This window comes from Nothobranchius furzeri, chromosome 3 (genome assembly GCF_043380555.1).
Source record: "Nothobranchius furzeri strain GRZ-AD chromosome 3, NfurGRZ-RIMD1, whole genome shotgun sequence".
NCBI lineage: Eukaryota > Metazoa > Chordata > Actinopteri > Cyprinodontiformes > Nothobranchiidae > Nothobranchius > Nothobranchius furzeri.
In genome coordinates, this window is record NC_091743.1 from 82,783,338 (window position 1) to 82,800,978 (window position 17,641).

Here is a 17,641-nt window from a genome sequence, read left to right on the forward strand (position 1 = left end):
ATATTACATCATTTATATCATGGACTCAGTGTACCGGGGCTTCTTTGAGCGGAGAGCACAGAGAGCGGCAGAGCGCTGATCGCTGGTGCGCTCCAGGCAGCTGCGTTCTGCTCACCCATTCTCAAAGTGGTGCAACCCAAAAAAAAAAACTATAATTAACACACGATCGTTCATGTCCTCTGGTACTCTGTCTTTTAATCGTGCCATGACGCACTCGCTCATCATGTGCTGCAGTGATTTCACCTCACTGATCCAGCATCCATCTGCTCAAAGTAACTGATGAGGTAAAAAAGTAAGAATCCAGGCAGCAGATTTTCTGGAGCGTTTAGAGGAGATGCAGGAAGATGAGAGACAGACAGGACAGGAAATAGTTAAATAAAAACAAGAAAACAAAGTAAAATGTAGGTAGATGTATCTCCACTTCACGTTTTTACCTGTATAAAACAACAAGTTATACACGTGTAATATTTATACATCTGATACAATTCAGATCACCTTCAACACTCAGTCACAGTTTGGAGTTTGATTTTGTCTCCAGTGTAAAAGTATGGACATCTTCTCAGTGAAGATGTGTGTGAAGGTGTGTATTCAGTTCAATTCAATTCAAAAATACTTTATTAATCCCAGAGGGAAATTGATTAAGTATGTGTGTGTTTGTATCAGGATCAGAGAACAATAGCTTTCCTCTGTTCCAGTCCAGGTTCAGTCTGATCTTCTGGAGCTGCTTCTGGAATGAGAGACTGGTGCTCCTGGTGATTCTGCTGAGTATTTGTCTTCATAGAACCATATTCTCCATAATCCAGAATGCATCCCTCCCTTCCTCTGACCAGAATCTGCAAACACACCAATGTTCCACCATTTAATGCCTCTAAAATCAAAATCCAAGCTGTGATTCCTTGAGTTGTTTGGGTCCAGAATGATGGAAGTATAGGAGACCAGCTCCTTCATGTTGTTCCAGATGTTGAAGGCCAGGTTGCCCAGATGTTTAGTCTGGTCTATCAGAGCTCCTGACGGCAGCTGTGGACCATCCAGCAGGGGGCAGCGTTGGATTCTTTCTACTTGCAACCTTGTAGTTCTTCGGGAATGAGACGTCTTCAGCTCTCAGCTCCTCCTCTGTGGTTCTGATGGTGTCTGACAGAGTTTCTATCTGCTCAGAGCCTCCATCTTCTCCTTCATTATCCCTCTTTCTGCTCCTCTTCCTCCCTCAGAGCAGCCAGCCTGGCCTCCTCATCCTCAGTCAGAAACTGATGAAGTCTCTTAAACTGCTTCTTGATCTGCTTCTCTGTGAGTCGGGCCTGGACCTTCATGTTGAAATGTCCAGAAATGGTCAGTTTTCATGTACAGTTTGACCCCTTCAGTATCTGGTCTACATGGAGACAGGAGTCTGCATGTGTTGCCTTTAATCTGCCGGGCCCTGCTATTCCATCAGCTGGGGTCTCTCTACATCTCGGAACACATGTCAACAAACTGTTCCCTTCTCAAGGCCCGTCTGTGCCAAGCCTGCCTGGTTATCTAGGTCGGACTGGACTGTTATAAGAGTGGTTGTTTTCAGCTTATATGAGTTAATCACAATTAATAACATAACATTTTATAATAATATACAACTAACAATAATAATAATGTTTTGATTAATCTGTGCTTAAATCAATAAGGTTGACTGATCTGTGATTATATATATATATATATATATATATATACATATATAATCTTACGAAAGCTGCTGCTGCTTCTGCTGCTGCAGCTGCAGCGTGGTGCGTGGGTAGAAACACAAGAAATCAGCCCTTTAGGGCTCTGCTTGAGGAGAGGCTGTTGGTGTCCTTTTACAGGGCAGCCATTGAATCCGTGCTGGTGTATTCCATCACTGTGCGGTTTGCAGCCTGCTCAGCTGCAGACAGGAAGGCTCTGCAGAGTGTTATTAGTCATCTGAAAAGATCATCGGCCCACCCCGGAGAGCATCGCCAGCTCCAGAGGTCTAAGGAGAGCACAGCGAATTGTGGCGGGCTCTTCTCATCCAGGACACCGGCTATTACAACTGCTTCAGGTCCCAGAGGTGCAGAACCAATAGACGGAAGGCCAGCTTTTACCTGTGGGCAGTGAGAATCTGAAATGGCTCCACTTGATGACAGGAAGGGCCTTTTCCGTTATTTTTCTTTTTAAAGAGAAGGAGTTTGCTACATCTCCTATACTGACTGACTGGTTTTATGCACTTTTAAAGTTGTTTTTAGCAAAAATTTGTATTTTTTACATTGCTTTATTGAACATTTTAGTGCAATTTTCAGTGGAAGCTGTTTAGACATGTGGCACTTACGTCTGTTGTTTAAGGCACTGTGTCAGATGAGGCCTGTGTACATAATCTCGTCATGCTTTGCATAAAGACAAAGAATTCAATTCAGTTCAGTTCTTTATTATCTGGCCATCGAGAGAGGGGATTCGCCCGCCCTCTAGCTGATCATGTAAGCCGTACCACAGCCTTCGTAAATCCAAACAAGATACAACTCAACAACACGTGCTCCTTCAAAATAAAACATACCACTTCAAAAATGACTACAGATTTTAAAGGACTTTTATCAACACAGTCAGTCGAGGTAACAAGAAAGCCAGAACGTCTTCACTCCTATAAACTACTTAAGTTTAAAAGTTTCCATAAATATCATCATTCCGTAGGATTATCAATACTCTCGTTACAAAAGATTTTCTTCTCCATTTTATAACCTGTATAGAAACAAATTGGTGCTTTTCTTTTCTTCAAAAATAACAACAAATCTGTTGATTGAAGTTTAGAGTCCTGTCTTTTTTCTCAGAATTAAAATTGTTCTCTCAGAAATGAGAGGTGAAAGTTACCTTTTCAGTCTCTCTGGTCCACTTCACTACGTATCTCTCTAAAGTTATGAGCAGTCATTCATGGAAACTTCCTGTAACGCTTGTGTCTCTAAACTAGACTTCCTCTGAAGGACTGAGGGTGAAAACGTCTCTCTGGATCGTAATGACAGCAGACCTGATGCCCTGATTCAGGTCAGCTGGATGGAAACAAGAAACCGTCTTTTACTGCTTCCATTGTGACTTAAAGGGATTTTCTCTCATTAAATTAAACCTGTTATTAACTTATAAATAAACTATTTCAACTCAGAAATAAAGGAATTATATCCAGTAAAGCATTTCCGCCAACACACACTGTCTACTTTACATTACATGGGTTGTTTGTTTTGAGCTGAAGTGACCTTTGACCTCATCCAGGGTTTTATAGTTTTGAATCAGTTTATATCCTAGCAGACGAGAGCAGCTGCCAGCCCTTTAGGAGGGTTCACGACGACTCCAGTAAGATAAAAACTGATTGCTGTTCATTTGGGATTAAAATCACTATTTTTGTGTTTAAAACCCGATTTAATCACTTGTTTTCATCTGTTTGACAGCTTTATGTGAGAAGATGTTTCACTTTTTAAATCTCAGATTAGATCAGAGTTTTGTTTCTTCAGGACTAAAACTGATGGATGTGAAGTTTAACTCCGTTTATCTTGTTTTTCTCTCAGGCTGTTTTAAGCTCAGTGAGGCTAAAATCTGTTTCCAACATGGAAAGGTAAAACTGTTTTAATGTTTGCTCTTTTTATTCATCTTCTTCTTTAAAGAGTTGAAAATCAGACCTTTGCTTTGTTTTATTTCAGACTGTAATGTTCTCTTTAATTAGGCTCACAGATCATTTATTATACATCATTAGAAATAAATCTATTTATTTGTGTCACTTCAGCCTGTTCAGCTTTTTTTTTACCACAAACACCATAAGCAACAACCCAGTTTAAAAAAACATCGTAGTATTTTAACAGTTCAAATATAATAAATGAAACATAAAAATGTTCCTTTCGTTCTCAGATAATTCAACCTTTTGTTCTTATTTCCTTTTCCTTCCACCTCTATGAAACCTTTCCAGTAAATTATCCATCAGGACCAATCAAAGTTCCTCATATGACCTTTTTACGACTTTTCCTGTAAATCAAATGGACTTTAGACCCTCAGCCGTGTGTTTTACTGCAACAGTCATTAAGAAAAATGTTTGTATCGAGACTCAAACGAAACTAAAAGTTCAAAAACAACAGAATTTTTGTTTTTAATAATAAACATATCCTCCGTAATGGAGGAGAAAGTCAGCTCCACAGTGGTGCAGTGGTTAGCATTGTTTCCTTGCAGCAAGAAGGTTCTGGGTTCACATCCTGGTCTGGTTCTTCCTGTAAGGGTGGGTTCCATCTGGGTGCTCTGGCTTCCTCCCACAGTCCAGAAACATGACTGTCAGGCTGGCTAGTTTTTCTACATTTCTAAATTGTGCTTAGGTGTGAGTGTGTGTATGCTTGGTTGTTTGTGTTGCCCTGCAATGGATTGGCAATCTGTCCAGGGTGTACCCCGCCTGCTTGCCCATTGACTGCTGGAGATATGCACCAGCCCCCCGTGACCATTCAATTCAAAAATACTTTATTAATCCCAGAGGGAAATTGATTGCTGCAGTAGCTCAGAATAATAATAATAATAATCAAGTCATCAAAGAGTTGTTGTATATTACAATGGCTGTTGGCAGGAAGGATCTCCAGTAGCGGTCAGTGTTGCAGCGAAACAGAAGAAGCCTCTTGACTGAAGACACTCTTCCGTTGTCGGACAGTCTTGTGAAGAGAATGCTCAGGGTTGTCCATAATTTTCTTGATTCTCTGGAGAATCCTTCTTTGCATGATCTCCTCCAGCGGTTCCCAAACAGCCGATACTCTGGCTGAGTCCTTGAAAGGGCTTGGAGTTCCTCCATCTTGTTGGCCAGTGATCTCACATTGCCTATTATGATCGATGGAAGAGATGGTTTGAATTTCCTCTTTCTCTGTCTCAGTCTGGCTCCCGCTCTGCACCCACGCTTCTTGCGTTTTAGTTCATTTGGGATTTGTGGCTGCAGTTGAGGTATTATTTCAGCCTTTCCAATGTTAATCAGCTGCTCCCGATTGTAAACCAGCTTGTTACCATGGTTACGCATAACAACAAATGCTCAAAAAGTGAAAAAAGCTAAAAGAAATAGCAGTAAAAATCCTCCAAGCTTCACAGCACCAGAAACAGAAAAGTTAAGTGTCCAAAAAAATACAGTTTTTCTTGAGAAACTAGAAGAAAAAATGCCCAAGAAAAGGTAAAACTTACATATAGTCAACAGAGCTACTCCAACATGCAGCCACCCAGAGCAGCGCAGTTCCTTGTTCACGCACGGACAAGCAGGTTAAGATAATGGATGGAGGAGTTGCGGGGAATTTCCTGACATGTTTGGTCCTTTTTTCTGTTGACTGGTTTTAGACTCACTAACTAGTTTTGAAAAGAAAGAAAGATGACAATTTATGTAGCACTGTATATGTCCCCGACAGGAGGTGTTAGAAGGTGAAGGAGGGGGTGACATAAGAAACATGATAGTGGGTTTAAAATGGGTTTAACTGTTATAAAAGTTTCTAAAATCAAGTGTAAATGGAAAGCATTATTAAAATAAAGCTAAACAAAACACCAAGACTAAAAGGTTAACATTTAAAGGACCAATTCACATTAAAAACACCTGGTTAAAACTTATTTTAAAAGTTTTACCAAACAGAAGGAGTTTCCAAAATCCACAAGTTGATAATAAAAACCAACGCACAAAAAAAAAAAAAAACAAAAAAAAAACTGTGTTTTTAAATCCCAAAGTCGGTAAACTGCAATGTTAACCTTAAAACAGAGTCAAATTGACAAAAACAAAAATCCCTTTGGATCACTCAGAGTTAAAACTATCAGAGTTAAAACTCATCTACTCGAAGGGGTTGAACCCAAACTGTCATGTTGCGAGGGTGGAGATGGTGGACCAAGTGTGTTGGAGGGTTCCAGGAGGCAGAAGAGCAGGCACAGATGAAATAAAAATGGATTTAATAGCAACAGGAGTGACAGGACAAAACGAGACATGCACATACAATGATCCGACAAAGGACAGGAGCAAAACAGGTGGTATAAATACACAAGGCTAATTAGGAAACATGGGCAGGTTAACGAGGGACAGGTGAGAACAATATGGACTAATCAGGGCAGGAGAGAAACAGTCAGGAGGGCAAGGGCAGATCGTGACACAAACTGAGGCCTGGAGGACAGCAGAACCCCTGCACTGCTGCCTCTCAGACTGCTGACGGCACAGCCTTTTTATCCAGGTGTCTGTCGTCAGAGCCTCTCATCTCAGCTGCTTTCCTCAGCAGCCTGGAAGAGAGGAGGAGGAGGGGCGGTGTCAGGCTGATCACCGGGGCTGGGTGATCCTGGCTCCTGCACCTGAAGAGGCCAGGCTGGTGGCCATAACAAGCACCTCTCAAGATCAAAATCACGAGGCGCTTCACAAAAACTAAAAAGTACAAAAAAGATTTCAAAAAATTATAAAAAAAAATGTGTTTAAAATGAAACAAAATTAAAAAGTGTGATTAAAAATGGAAGGAAAGGGAGAGAGAAAATGAAAAGGAAAGAGTGAAATCAGTGGATCCCGGGAAAGGCAGAATAAGGAGAGGGTGGTGATGAAGGTCCCACCAAAGCCAGCCTGAACAGGTGAGTTTTCAGCTGCTTTTTAAAGGAGACCACTGAGTCCACTGATCTCAGGCTCAGGGGGAGAGAGGTCCAGAGTCTGGGGGCCACAGCAGCTAATGATCTGTCACCTTTGGTCTTTAGCCTGGTGCGCTGCTTACTGTTTCCAGGTCTAAACAAACATTCTTGTTTCAGGTCTTCAAAGAGAAGACCAGAACCTCCTTCTCATCCCAGAAGTTTGTCCCTGCAGAGTGATCAATCTGCAGATTATCCTTTGAACTTTAAGGACAAAATGAGATTTTTTGAAATGAGGTGAAGATTTTAATCTCAAACTGATGTTTTTGCTTTTCCATCAAAAGCTGCAGATTAAAACTCCATTTTCAGTTCTTCTTCCAGGGATCCTCTGACGCAGAAAAGCTCCTCAGAACTCAGTCTTATCTCCATAAAGAGTACCAGATCCCTGGATTATCCTCTCAACTTCAAGGATGGGTCAGTTCCCTTTAGAAACCCAGTTAACAAGATCTAAAACCCTTTAACCAATCAGGCTTCTCTGTTTGTTTCCTTCAGAATTACAGAGGATAAGTCAGAGAAGATCAGTGGTCTTAACCAGAACCAGACAGTGATGGACGTCATCTTTAAGGTGTCTGTTTCACAGTTACTGGATACCAGTTCAACCTGTTTTACAGCCTCTTGTTACCAGTGGGGAGAAGTAGAGGCTGACCCATCAGCCCACAACAGCAGGACTGGAGAAGTGGAAGGAGTTGGTGGTTGGAGGTCCTGGGATGTTGCTCCTGTGATCTGGAACCAGCAGAATTTAAATGGACGACTATCTCCAAACATCAGTTGCTGAGTTAAAATCAATTTTTGTTTCTTCTGTTTAATTCTTACTTTCTTCTTTCAGACTCTTGAGGAGAATATTATGAAATTTGTGAAGAACGAGCTGATGAGGTTCCAGACAGTCCTACATCCGCATCAGACAGAACATCCAGAAGGTCAAAGCTCAGTGGAGGAGATGTTCCTGGGTGTAGATGAAGAGCAGAAGAGGAGCAGCAAAGAGTCCATTTTAAACATCACGCTGCTCTTCCTGAGGATGATGGAGCAGGAGCATCTCGCTGATTTATTACACAACAGTACGAGATCCAAAACCAGAACAACACCTTCACGGTTTGGTTTTCCTCTTTGGATTGATTATTTTTTTTTGTCTCTTTAAATTCCAGAAACTGTCACACCTTTAAGCACAAATAAACTCAAATCTGCTCTGAAGAAGAAGTCCCAGTGTGTGTTTGAGGGGATCGCTAAAGCAGGAAACCCGACGCTCCTGAATCAGGTCTACACAGAGCTCCACATCACGGAGGGAGGGACTGGAGAGGTCAATGATGAACATGAGGTCAGACAGATTGAAACAGCCTCCAGGAAAGCACAAAGATCTGAATAAACAATCAGACAAGAAGACATCTTTAAACTCCCACCTGGAAGAGACGAACCAATCAGAACGGTGATGACAAAGGGAGTGGCTGGCATCGGGAAAACAGTCTTAACACAGAAGTTCACTCTGGACTGGGCTGAGGACAAAGCCAACCAGGACATCCACTTCCTGTTTCCGTTCACCTTCAGAGAGCTGAATGTCCTGAAGGAGAAGAAGTTCAGCTTGGTGGAACTTGTTCATCACATCTTTACCGAAACCAAAGACATCTGCAGGTTCGATAAGTTCCAGGTGGTCTTCATCTTTGATGGTCTGGATGAGTGTCGACTTCCTCTGGACTTCCACAACAAGGAGATCCTGACTGATATTACAGAGTCCACCTCAGTAGATGTTCTGCTGACAAACCTCATCAGGGGGAACCTGCTCCCCTCTGCTCACCTCTGGATCACCACAAGACCTGCAGCAGCCAATCAGATCCCTCCTGAGTGTGTTGGCATGGTGACAGAGGTCAGAGGGTTCACTGACCCACAGAAGGAGGAGTACTTCAGGAAGAGGTTCAGAGATGAGGAGCAGGCCAGCAGGATCATCTCCAACATCAAGACATCACGGAGCCTTCACATCATGTGCCACATCCCAGTCTTCTGCTGGATCACTGCTACAGTTCTGGAGGATGTGATGAAGACCAGAGAGGGAGGAGAGCTTCCCAAGACCCTGACTGAGATGTACGTCCACTTCCTGGTGTTTCAGACCAAAGTCAGGAAACTTAAGTACCATGGAGGAACTGAGACAGATCCACACTGGAGTCCAGAGAGCAGGAAGATGATTGAGTCTCTGGGAAAACTGGCTTTTGATCAGCTGGAGAAAGGAAACCTGATCTTCTATGAATCAGACCTGACCGAGTGTGGCATCGATATCAGAGCAGCCTCAGTGTACTCAGGAGTGTTCACACAGATCTTTAGAGAGGAGAGAGGAGGACTGTACCAGGACAAGGTCTTCTGCTTCATCCATCTGAGTGTTCAGGAGTTTCTGGCTGCTCTTCATGTCCATCTGACTTTCACCACATTTGGGGTCAACTTGCTGGAGAAGCAGCAGAAAACATCCAAGAAGTCCAAAACAGGAACATTTGTTTCTCCTCTGACAAACTTCTACAAGACCTCCGTGGCCAAGGCCCTACAGAGTCCACATGGACACCTGGACCTGTTCCTCCGGTTCCTCCTGGGTCTTTCACTGCAGACCAATCAGACTCTCCTACGAGGCCTGTTGACTCAGACAGGAAGTAGCTCACAGACCAATCAGGAAATTGTTCGTTACATCAAGAAGGAGATTGAGATGAGTTCTTCTCCAGAGAAGTGCATCAACCTGTTCCACTGTCTGAATGAACTGAATGATGGTTCTCTAGTGAAGGAGATCCAACTGTTTATGACTTCAGGAACTCTCTCCACAGATGAACTGTCTCCTGCTCAGTGGTCAGCTCTGGTCTTCATCTTACTGTCATCAGAAAAACATCTGGATGTGTTTGACCTGAAGAAATACTCTGCTTCAGAAGAGGCTCTTCGGAATCTGCTGCCTGTGATCAAAGCCTCCAACAGAGCTCTGCAAGTTCTGAGATACCAAACTTTGTTGACTCTTTAATGACGTAGAAGATGCCTTCATCTCTGCATTCTACTGCTGTCTTCTCAGGTTGGGTGGTTGTAGCCTGTCAGAGAGAAGCTGTGAAGATCTGGCCTCCGTTCTCAGCTCTCCGTCCTCCAGTCTGAGACAACTGGACCTGAGTAACAACGACTTGATGGACTCAGGAGTGAAGAAGCTGTGTGTTGGTCTGCAGAGTCCTCGTTGTAGACTGGAGTCTCTCAGGTCAGGGCTTTGATTGATCTGTTTAGCTGATAGAAGTAAAGAGGAGAAGAACAAACGTGGAGAATGTTTTATCTGTTTCAGGCTGTCAGGTTGTCTGATCACAGAAGAAGGTTCTGCTTCTCTGGCTTCAGCTCTGAGATCTAACACATCCCACCTGATGGAGCTGGACCTGAGCTACAACCATCCAGGAGAAGCTGGACTGAAGCTTCTCTCAGATTTACAGAAGGATCCACAGTGGAGCCTGGCAACACTCAGGTGAAATGAGGGTCCATACTGGTCAAGGCTCACATCCTAGACAACTAAGTTACTTTCTTAGATCAGGAAACTGTTTTCTGCCTTAGATGAGGTTTCCTTCCATCTGAGATGTTTAGGCCAGAGCAACCCCCTCACATGGGTTCTGTTTCCTCCACAGGGCAGACCATGGAGGAGCCTGGACCCTACAAGCAGGACTAAGGAAGTGTATGTTTGTTTCTAACTAAAACCATGTTTCTCCTGATAGATTTATTCATCTCAATTCATCTTGTCATTGTAGATTCTTGTCAAATTACTCTGGACTTCAACACGGCACACCATCACCTGAACCTGTCTGACAGAGTGGTGAGGGTGGATCCGACACAGAGGTCTCATCCTGATCATCCAGAAAGGTTCGACCACTGGCAGCAGCTGATTTGTACCAACGCTCTAACTGAACGCCATTACTGGGAGGTGGAATGGGAAGGGATGGTGGCCATTGGAGTGGCTTATAGAGGAATCGGCAGGAAAGGTGACGGCACCAGCTGTCTGCTTGGAGGGAACCATCAGTCCTGGAGTTTGTACTGTGCAGGAAATACTTACTTTGTTTTCAGCAAAAACAAGAAAAAAAACCTTCATTCACCTTCGTCCTTCTCTAAAAGAGTAGGAGTGTTTCTGGACTGGAGCTCTGGAACGCTGTCCTTCTACAGAGTCTCCTCAGACACTCTGATCCACCTCTGGACCTTCAGCACCACGTTTACAGAACCTGTCCACCCTGCCTTCAGGGTCGGGTTTGGGCAGAGCACCTTTAGTTCCTCCGTCTCTCTCTGTGAGCTGAAGTAGGACCAGTCCAGTCTGAAGAGAAAGCTCCACAAGATCATGATCATGATCTAAATGATCTCCTTTTCTGAACTGATCTGTGATGGATGCACCAGGGGTGTGTCCAGGGAGTGGCTTGGGGTAGCACATGCCACCCTTGGAATCTGATTGGCCACCCCAGGTGCCACCACACTAATTCACCTTTAAATCGGCTTTTCATTGTCCACAAAAGTCTTGGGGGTAAAACAAAAAAAGCATAACCATTGGTGCCACCCATGCACAAAGTTGTGTCTTTGCCTGGGCCACCCCATTTTAAAAGATCTGGACACGCCACTGGGATGCACTCAACATTCATAGCTTTTTCATTCAAGAACCTTTTTAATGATGGCAACAAAAAGGGATGATCTTATCCGATCTGGGTTTCAATATGACATAAAAACAAAGAACACCCAGATAAAAGTACAGTTGTTATTAGCTCACGGTTAATTTTTTTTACAAATGTGACCATAATCTCATAGTGATGTCGTAATAAGTATTAAAGTCATTTTAAAAGTTAGTTTTGTCTTTTTTTGCTTCATTTTATTGATGAAAAGAAACATGTTTTTATCTGATGAAAACTTTAAAGGTTTGCTTTATTTGATTTGTTACTTTTTATTTTGAGTTTGACGTTGTACAACTTGGTTTAACAACCCTAACGTTGAGCAGGACAATCACAAAAGCAAAAAGAAACAAATAAATAAATTAATAAATTAATTTTAAATAAATAAATAAAGGAGAAAAAAATTCTATAAAGAATAGAAATACAATCATTTAGTTTCATCGCTAAGGTTAAGTTTTCCACATTGACATCAGAGTATACAACAGGCAAAACAACAACCTAATACCTCACACTACTAAGTATTGCTCGACACACTCCCATCTATCCCGGAACCGATCCACCTTCATTTGCAGTATAGACGTCATCGTTTCCATTACATATATTTGTTTAATTCTCTCTTTCCATTCCTTTATAGTTGGGGAGTTCACCTCCTTCCATTTTACTGTTATAATTTTCTTTGCAGCCAATAATAGAATATGGGCAATATATCTTTGGTCTAAGTTTAATATTTTGTTTGATGTAGCCTCCAACAGATAGAACAAAGGGTGTGAAGGTAACTCCCTTCCCAGAATTTTTTCCAACTCTTCCTTTATGTCTTTCCAATATTTAAGAATAACTGGATAGTTCCAGAATATATGAGAGTGGTCCCCCACCTCCCCACAGTTCCTCCAGCAAAGTGGGGACAGGTCATCTTTTGCTTTATTTGATTTGATTTTAACTTTTTTGAAAACTTATAATTTATATTAATGAAGGAATCATGTGGTGGAGGTTGTTGTAGGACCCAAAATGCAGGAGGCAGCCTGAAAGGTAAAAAACCAGACATTTATTATAAAATTGTGATTGGGATAAAATAAGACACTAGGAGTAAATGCTGAAAGGACACACTAATAGATAACTAAGTAAAACAGAACTGGACTAAGGGAACAGAACACAATAAACAGAAAACATAAGTACAACTGAACTAAAAAGCTGGGGGTGAACAAGGCTGCATTCATCTAAGGGGACAGGAAACACATCTAAGAGAACACAGGGGTCATGGGTGAAGGTCATATGAGGAGGACTAAAATGAATACTGGGGAGAAAAGGGAGAGGTGATATAGAACATATGATGACATAGGACACAACTCAACAGACGATCAGTAGAACATAGAAAGGAGTGCGAGAGAGAAACAAGTCAAAAACACACAAGAGTAGCAAAACAAGAAGCAGAAAGCACAATAAAGAAGTCAGCCGTAACAGATCACTGCACAAGAGAAAACCGTGTAATGGACTGGGACAACACAAGGATCATAAACACTGAACAACAGAATTACAAAAGACGGATAAAAGAAACTATCGAGATAAGGAGACGTGGATGTGGGACCATGAACAGAGACGATGGAGTTTACTCGTTGGATCGCGCATGGGACTGCATCATCGGAGAGGGGACTGCCCGCGGATAAACGGAGTAGGAAGTGACGCCACCGTCAGCTCTGAGGATGTTTTGCAGTCGGCAAACGAAACGTACGTCAGCAAGGTAAAGAAAAACCTTTCCTGTGTTTTAAACAGAACCAAAAATGGAATTAGAAACTAAACACGTAAGAACACACCAAAGATGTTTTAAAATGATAAGAGGCGTCTAAGGAAAAACGTAAAGGAAACCTAGAGAGCCTGGAGGGGGTTGGGGACACACAGGGACGCTGAAACCTGGGGGGAACACCTAAGGGGAAAAAGCCTGGAGTGGCCTGGGGAACACAAGGAGGCACATGAGGAGCGATGCAGACATGGAGATACATGAGAAACACAAGGAGACACATATGGGAAACCTAGAGAGGGATGGAGAACACAAGGAGGCACATGAGGAGGGATGCAGACAAGGAGATACATGAGAAACACAAGGAGACACATGAGGGAAACCTAGAGAGGGATGGAGAACACAAGGAGACACATGAGGTAGACGCAGGACGCAGACCATGACAGGTGAAGCAGCAGTGGCATCAGGAGGGAATATCTGTGGCCTGCATCAGGGAAGTGGCAGGTGCGTGTTTTGCAACCCCTAACATGTTCGCGGTGACCAAGGAGCTATATGCGGTGATAGGGGATGTGCTTGGTGCTACAGTTGTGTTTAGTGGGCTGTTGATGGTGGTGTGTTGGACAAAGGCCCAATACCTTATCGCGCTGAGGCTCGAGGAGTTTATGGGGGTGGGAGTCGCTGTTACTGAGTCGCTTTCTGGGGCTTTAAGTGGGTGGTGTGCAGATTGTCAAACGACGTTTCTGAACCTGAAATGTTTGACTCCGTGTGTGGGGCTGTAGTGGTGGCTGTTCGGCGTCTGTGGTTTGATGCCTGTGGATCCACTCCACTGTAGTTGACGCGGTGGAGCTCCCTGCCTGTGTCATGTTGGGCTTTCTCAGCTACTCCGTCAGGGCATTTGAGGAACGTCCTTTGAGGTGCTTTAGGTGTCAGGGCTCTGGGCATGTGGCTGTTGCCTGTGTGATGGGTGTGAGGGTGCCCATGAGGGCAAGCATTGTGATCTGCCGCTCCCCTTTTGTGATTGTGGTGGGGACCATCAGGTGGCTTATAGGGGTTGTGTGACACATAGATCGGCGGTGGAAGTGGAGAAGTTTCAGTCAGAGCAGTGTGTCGTATGGTGGTTGACCCTCAGGAGGCAGGCGTTGCAGATTTGCAACATTAAAACCTACCTAGCTGGTTACTCCACATACGTGTTTCATGAGCATTTTTTAACTCAGAAGTACCCCTGAAGGACTTAGTTGTTCGTCCTTTTATCATAACTTATTTTGAGCCTGAGAGGGTTAAGAGTGGGGGTGTGTTGAGGTCAGGGCGTCTGTCGGCAGGTGGTGTGGTGTGGTGGTGGTGAGGGATTAGAGGAAGTTTTTGGCCTTTCTGGTTGAAGCTTTGTGGAGGGTTAAACATGTTGCGACCAACAAATTAGATGTAGCTCTCGAGGTGACTGTTGCTGCGGAGAACTTTGTGGGGTTTTGTGACATGTCTTCTGAGGAGGTATGGGGGCCTGCGTGTTCTCACAGGGTTGGGGGATTAGGGTCTGCTGTGGGTCGTCCTTGGTGGAGGATGTTGGTGGTGGGGGTGTGTGTGTGTGTGTGGGGGGGGGGGTAGAGTAAGGTTTGTATGTGTGTGTGTTCATTTAGGAGTGGAGGGGAGTTCTGTTGTTGGTAACTCTGTGGGTGCACGGGGGTGGGAAGGTTTGTTTGAGCACGGCGGGTTGCGCTGGGTTCTCTGTGGTGGCTGATGTGGCAGCAATGCGCCTTTTTGGCGTCTAGCCTGCCTCAATTAATGAAGAAGAAGAAGAAGAAAAAAGAGTTGCTTCTCATTTTTTAAACAACCATGTATAAAGACAAATTTGGTGGTCGTGGAAAAGATGTCAGTCTGTTTGTGAAGGGTCAGATCATTGACATGCATCAAGCAGAGAAAACATCTAAGGAGATCGCAGAAACGACTGGGTTAAGAACTGTCCAACGCTTTATCAAAAACTGGTTTGATGAGTCCAGATGGACCCTGTTCCAGTGTGATGGTGTATCAGGATAAGAAGAGATGCAGATGAAGTGATGCATCATGCCTAGTGCCTACTGTACAAGCCTGTGGGGGCAGTGCTATGATATGGGGTTGCTGCAGTTGGTCAGGTCTAGGTTCAGCAACAAAATGTGCTCCAAGAATGAGGTGAGCTGACTACTTGAATATCCTGAATGACCAGGTTATTCCATCTTCCTTGATGACACGGGCATATTCCAAGATGACAATGCCAAGATTCATTGGGCTCAAATAGTGAAAGAATGGTTCAGGAAGCATGAGACATCATTCTCGCTGTAAACGTCCACAAAGGGTCAATTTTCACCTATATATTGACCTACGTCATCCACTGGAACAAGTCCACTATCTAAGTGGATTTTCTATTCTATCTTTTAAAGCCCAGAAGATTCTGCAGTGCAGACAAGATAACAAGACAGTCAACAAACGTTTTCTCCCAAGGTTTCCAAGCCTTTCCTCTTATCGCAACTGCAGGATTCCTCCCTCTGAATAAAGAGGGAACATTTACAGCTCATATGTTTAAATAATCATCTGGTTGAATGAACCAGATGTTAAATGAAATGTTTGAATAATCTGTGCCTAATTCAGTGAAGTTGAAATGAATATTATTGCTTATAATACTCCATTTGTATCTTATGATCAGTACTGTTTGATTTAACAAGTTAATCATTATCTACACTCATACACAATGTTCATTAGATGCAAAATAAGGTTAAGGCCATATCACTTAATTAAACTGCAGTCGTTACGCTATACAGCTGACGCTACATCTCACATGGATTGGCCACCACAGAGTCCAGACCTGAACCCCATTGACAGGGCCGGAGTGGCACACATTTTCAGCCCTGGAGTTTCAGACCCCAGACCGGCCCACTTAATGAATTATTAAAATAATGTTGGAACTTTATATGTATAGTCTACAAAAGCACACTACTCGGTAAAGCCTTGTAATTCAGTGCAAGAAAGAGTTGCTTTACAATGTAGGTTTATTTGAACATCAGTGCACATCTCCAACATGTTCTTTACAACACATTCTCTAACAATATATCAATCTACCTTCTGTTCAAACAGCTGTTCTGAGATTTTCAAACCTTTAAAATGAAATGACTCAGCACTCCCTTTCACACTTTTTCCAGTTTCCCTATACTCACCCGTGTCAAAGGTTTTTTCTTTATTTAGATATTTGACCCACATACAAGATGACTCTCAAGAGACCAGGAGATGTAGTAAAAAATAGTTTATTAGAGGTGAGCGGAGGCTGGCAGGGATGGGCTGGTTCCGGAGCTAGAGATTGGATCACTGGAAGAAATAACACATGAAATGATGATCGGGACGGGGAGATATTTATGTAGATAGTGGGGAGAGTTCTTACTGAGATTTGGTTGTAGCGGAGCGTGGGAGAGGTGAGCCGGTACCGGGGCTGTGGGTAGATGTGGAGGTTCGGAGAAGTGAGGCGGGTTGTTGGAGGGTGAACAGGAGACGCACGGGAGGAGAACAGAGCCAGGGAGGATTCAGCCGTGGTTCAGGAGATCCGGGAGCTGCAGAGGCTGGTATGAGACTTCCACACAAAGGTGTAATCCAGAACGGGTTCTAGGAATCCTGTGATGACAGACAGAGGTTTCAGGGAACAGACTAGAATAAAACAGGAGCAGATTCAGGTGGCTGGACGTTACCACTAAGGCAAATAATCTGGCGCTGAGTGGCTGGTTCACTGGCTCCTTTATTCCTCCCGTCTAATTACATGATGGGCTGCAGGTGAGAAGGGTGACTCTGCAGCCGAGGTAATTAGCTGGATGGAGTCTCCTTATGAGTCTCCCTAGCCCTCCAACAACCTGTGAAGAGGAAATGTGAACCCACAAACCCAGTACCTGACAACCTGCACACAATTAAAATAATCATCTGTAAAGCTTTAGCACATTTGATATGGAAAACACATTTTTTGTAACCAATTAAAATATTTCCTATGGCAAAATATGCAGGCTTATTTCATTTTACTTTCATTCTAATAGCGATCTGTTGTGGGCTTTGTGCATTTACTAATAAAACTACAACAGGTCACTACTATTATTTGGACATTAAAATTATTATAATGAAACTGTTTGCTTGTTTGCACATGAGTTGGCTCACCTTCTATCCCAACAGGAGCAATACCCTCACTGCTGGCTCCTGGCTCTTCTTCTGACACTACATTGTGTGAAAATGGTCACAATTCAGCATTCATTTTCCTTTTTACACGCTTTCTGATCAATGCTGAATCATCTAGCATTTTAGAACACTTTCATATAGAGCCAGGATAGTTTTCATCATATAAATTTTAATAATATTCAGTTGACTGACTCAATAAGTAATCCTACCTGTACATGTCCGCTCTGGAATGGTGGGTTTCTGCCTGGTGCTTTTTAGGCCTACTGGATCTTGTGTTTGACTCTGACAAGACAGTTTGGTGGCATCAGTCACATCATACTGTAAATTATATTACATAACGTTATGTCATGACGCCATATAATTCATTAATGATGCTTAATTAACTTGAATGGTGATTTGCAGCCGGTAAAGTTTAACATCTTGACTTGCCTTACCCGTTTTATCTTCATTTGAAGTTAAAGACCGCGAGCTTGTTTGAGAAAAAAAGGTGCTCATT

The 17,641-nt window shown here is 43.2% G+C and overlaps 1 protein-coding gene, 1 long non-coding RNA gene and 1 pseudogene across 2 annotated transcripts; 1 reads left to right on the forward strand and 2 right to left on the reverse strand.

The window, feature by feature from the left end:
- Positions 1–497: 497 nt before the first annotated feature.
- LOC107384658 (E3 ubiquitin-protein ligase TRIM35-like) lies at positions 498–1,383 on the reverse strand (annotated as a pseudogene).
- Positions 1,384–3,255: 1,872 nt separating this feature from the next.
- On the forward strand, positions 3,256–11,415 carry LOC107384624 (NLR family CARD domain-containing protein 3). The gene is given in 11 exon segments (XM_054734883.2): positions 3,256–3,315; positions 3,528–3,574; positions 6,730–6,846; positions 6,919–7,023; positions 7,102–7,174; positions 7,436–7,664; positions 7,752–9,552; positions 9,638–9,811; positions 9,893–10,066; positions 10,224–10,270; positions 10,344–11,415. Coding segments are annotated over 10 exon segments (3,270 nt in total). The 5' UTR covers positions 3,256–3,315; positions 3,528–3,566; the 3' UTR covers positions 10,886–11,415.
- A 4,807-nt stretch (positions 11,416–16,222) lies between these two features.
- On the reverse strand, positions 16,223–17,102 carry LOC139068940 (uncharacterized). The gene is made up of 2 exons (XR_011520186.1): positions 16,373–17,102; positions 16,223–16,299 (listed from the first exon to the last, which is right to left on the reverse strand). It is a non-coding gene; the product is annotated as an uncharacterized lncRNA (long non-coding RNA).
- Positions 17,103–17,641: the final 539 nt, after the last annotated feature.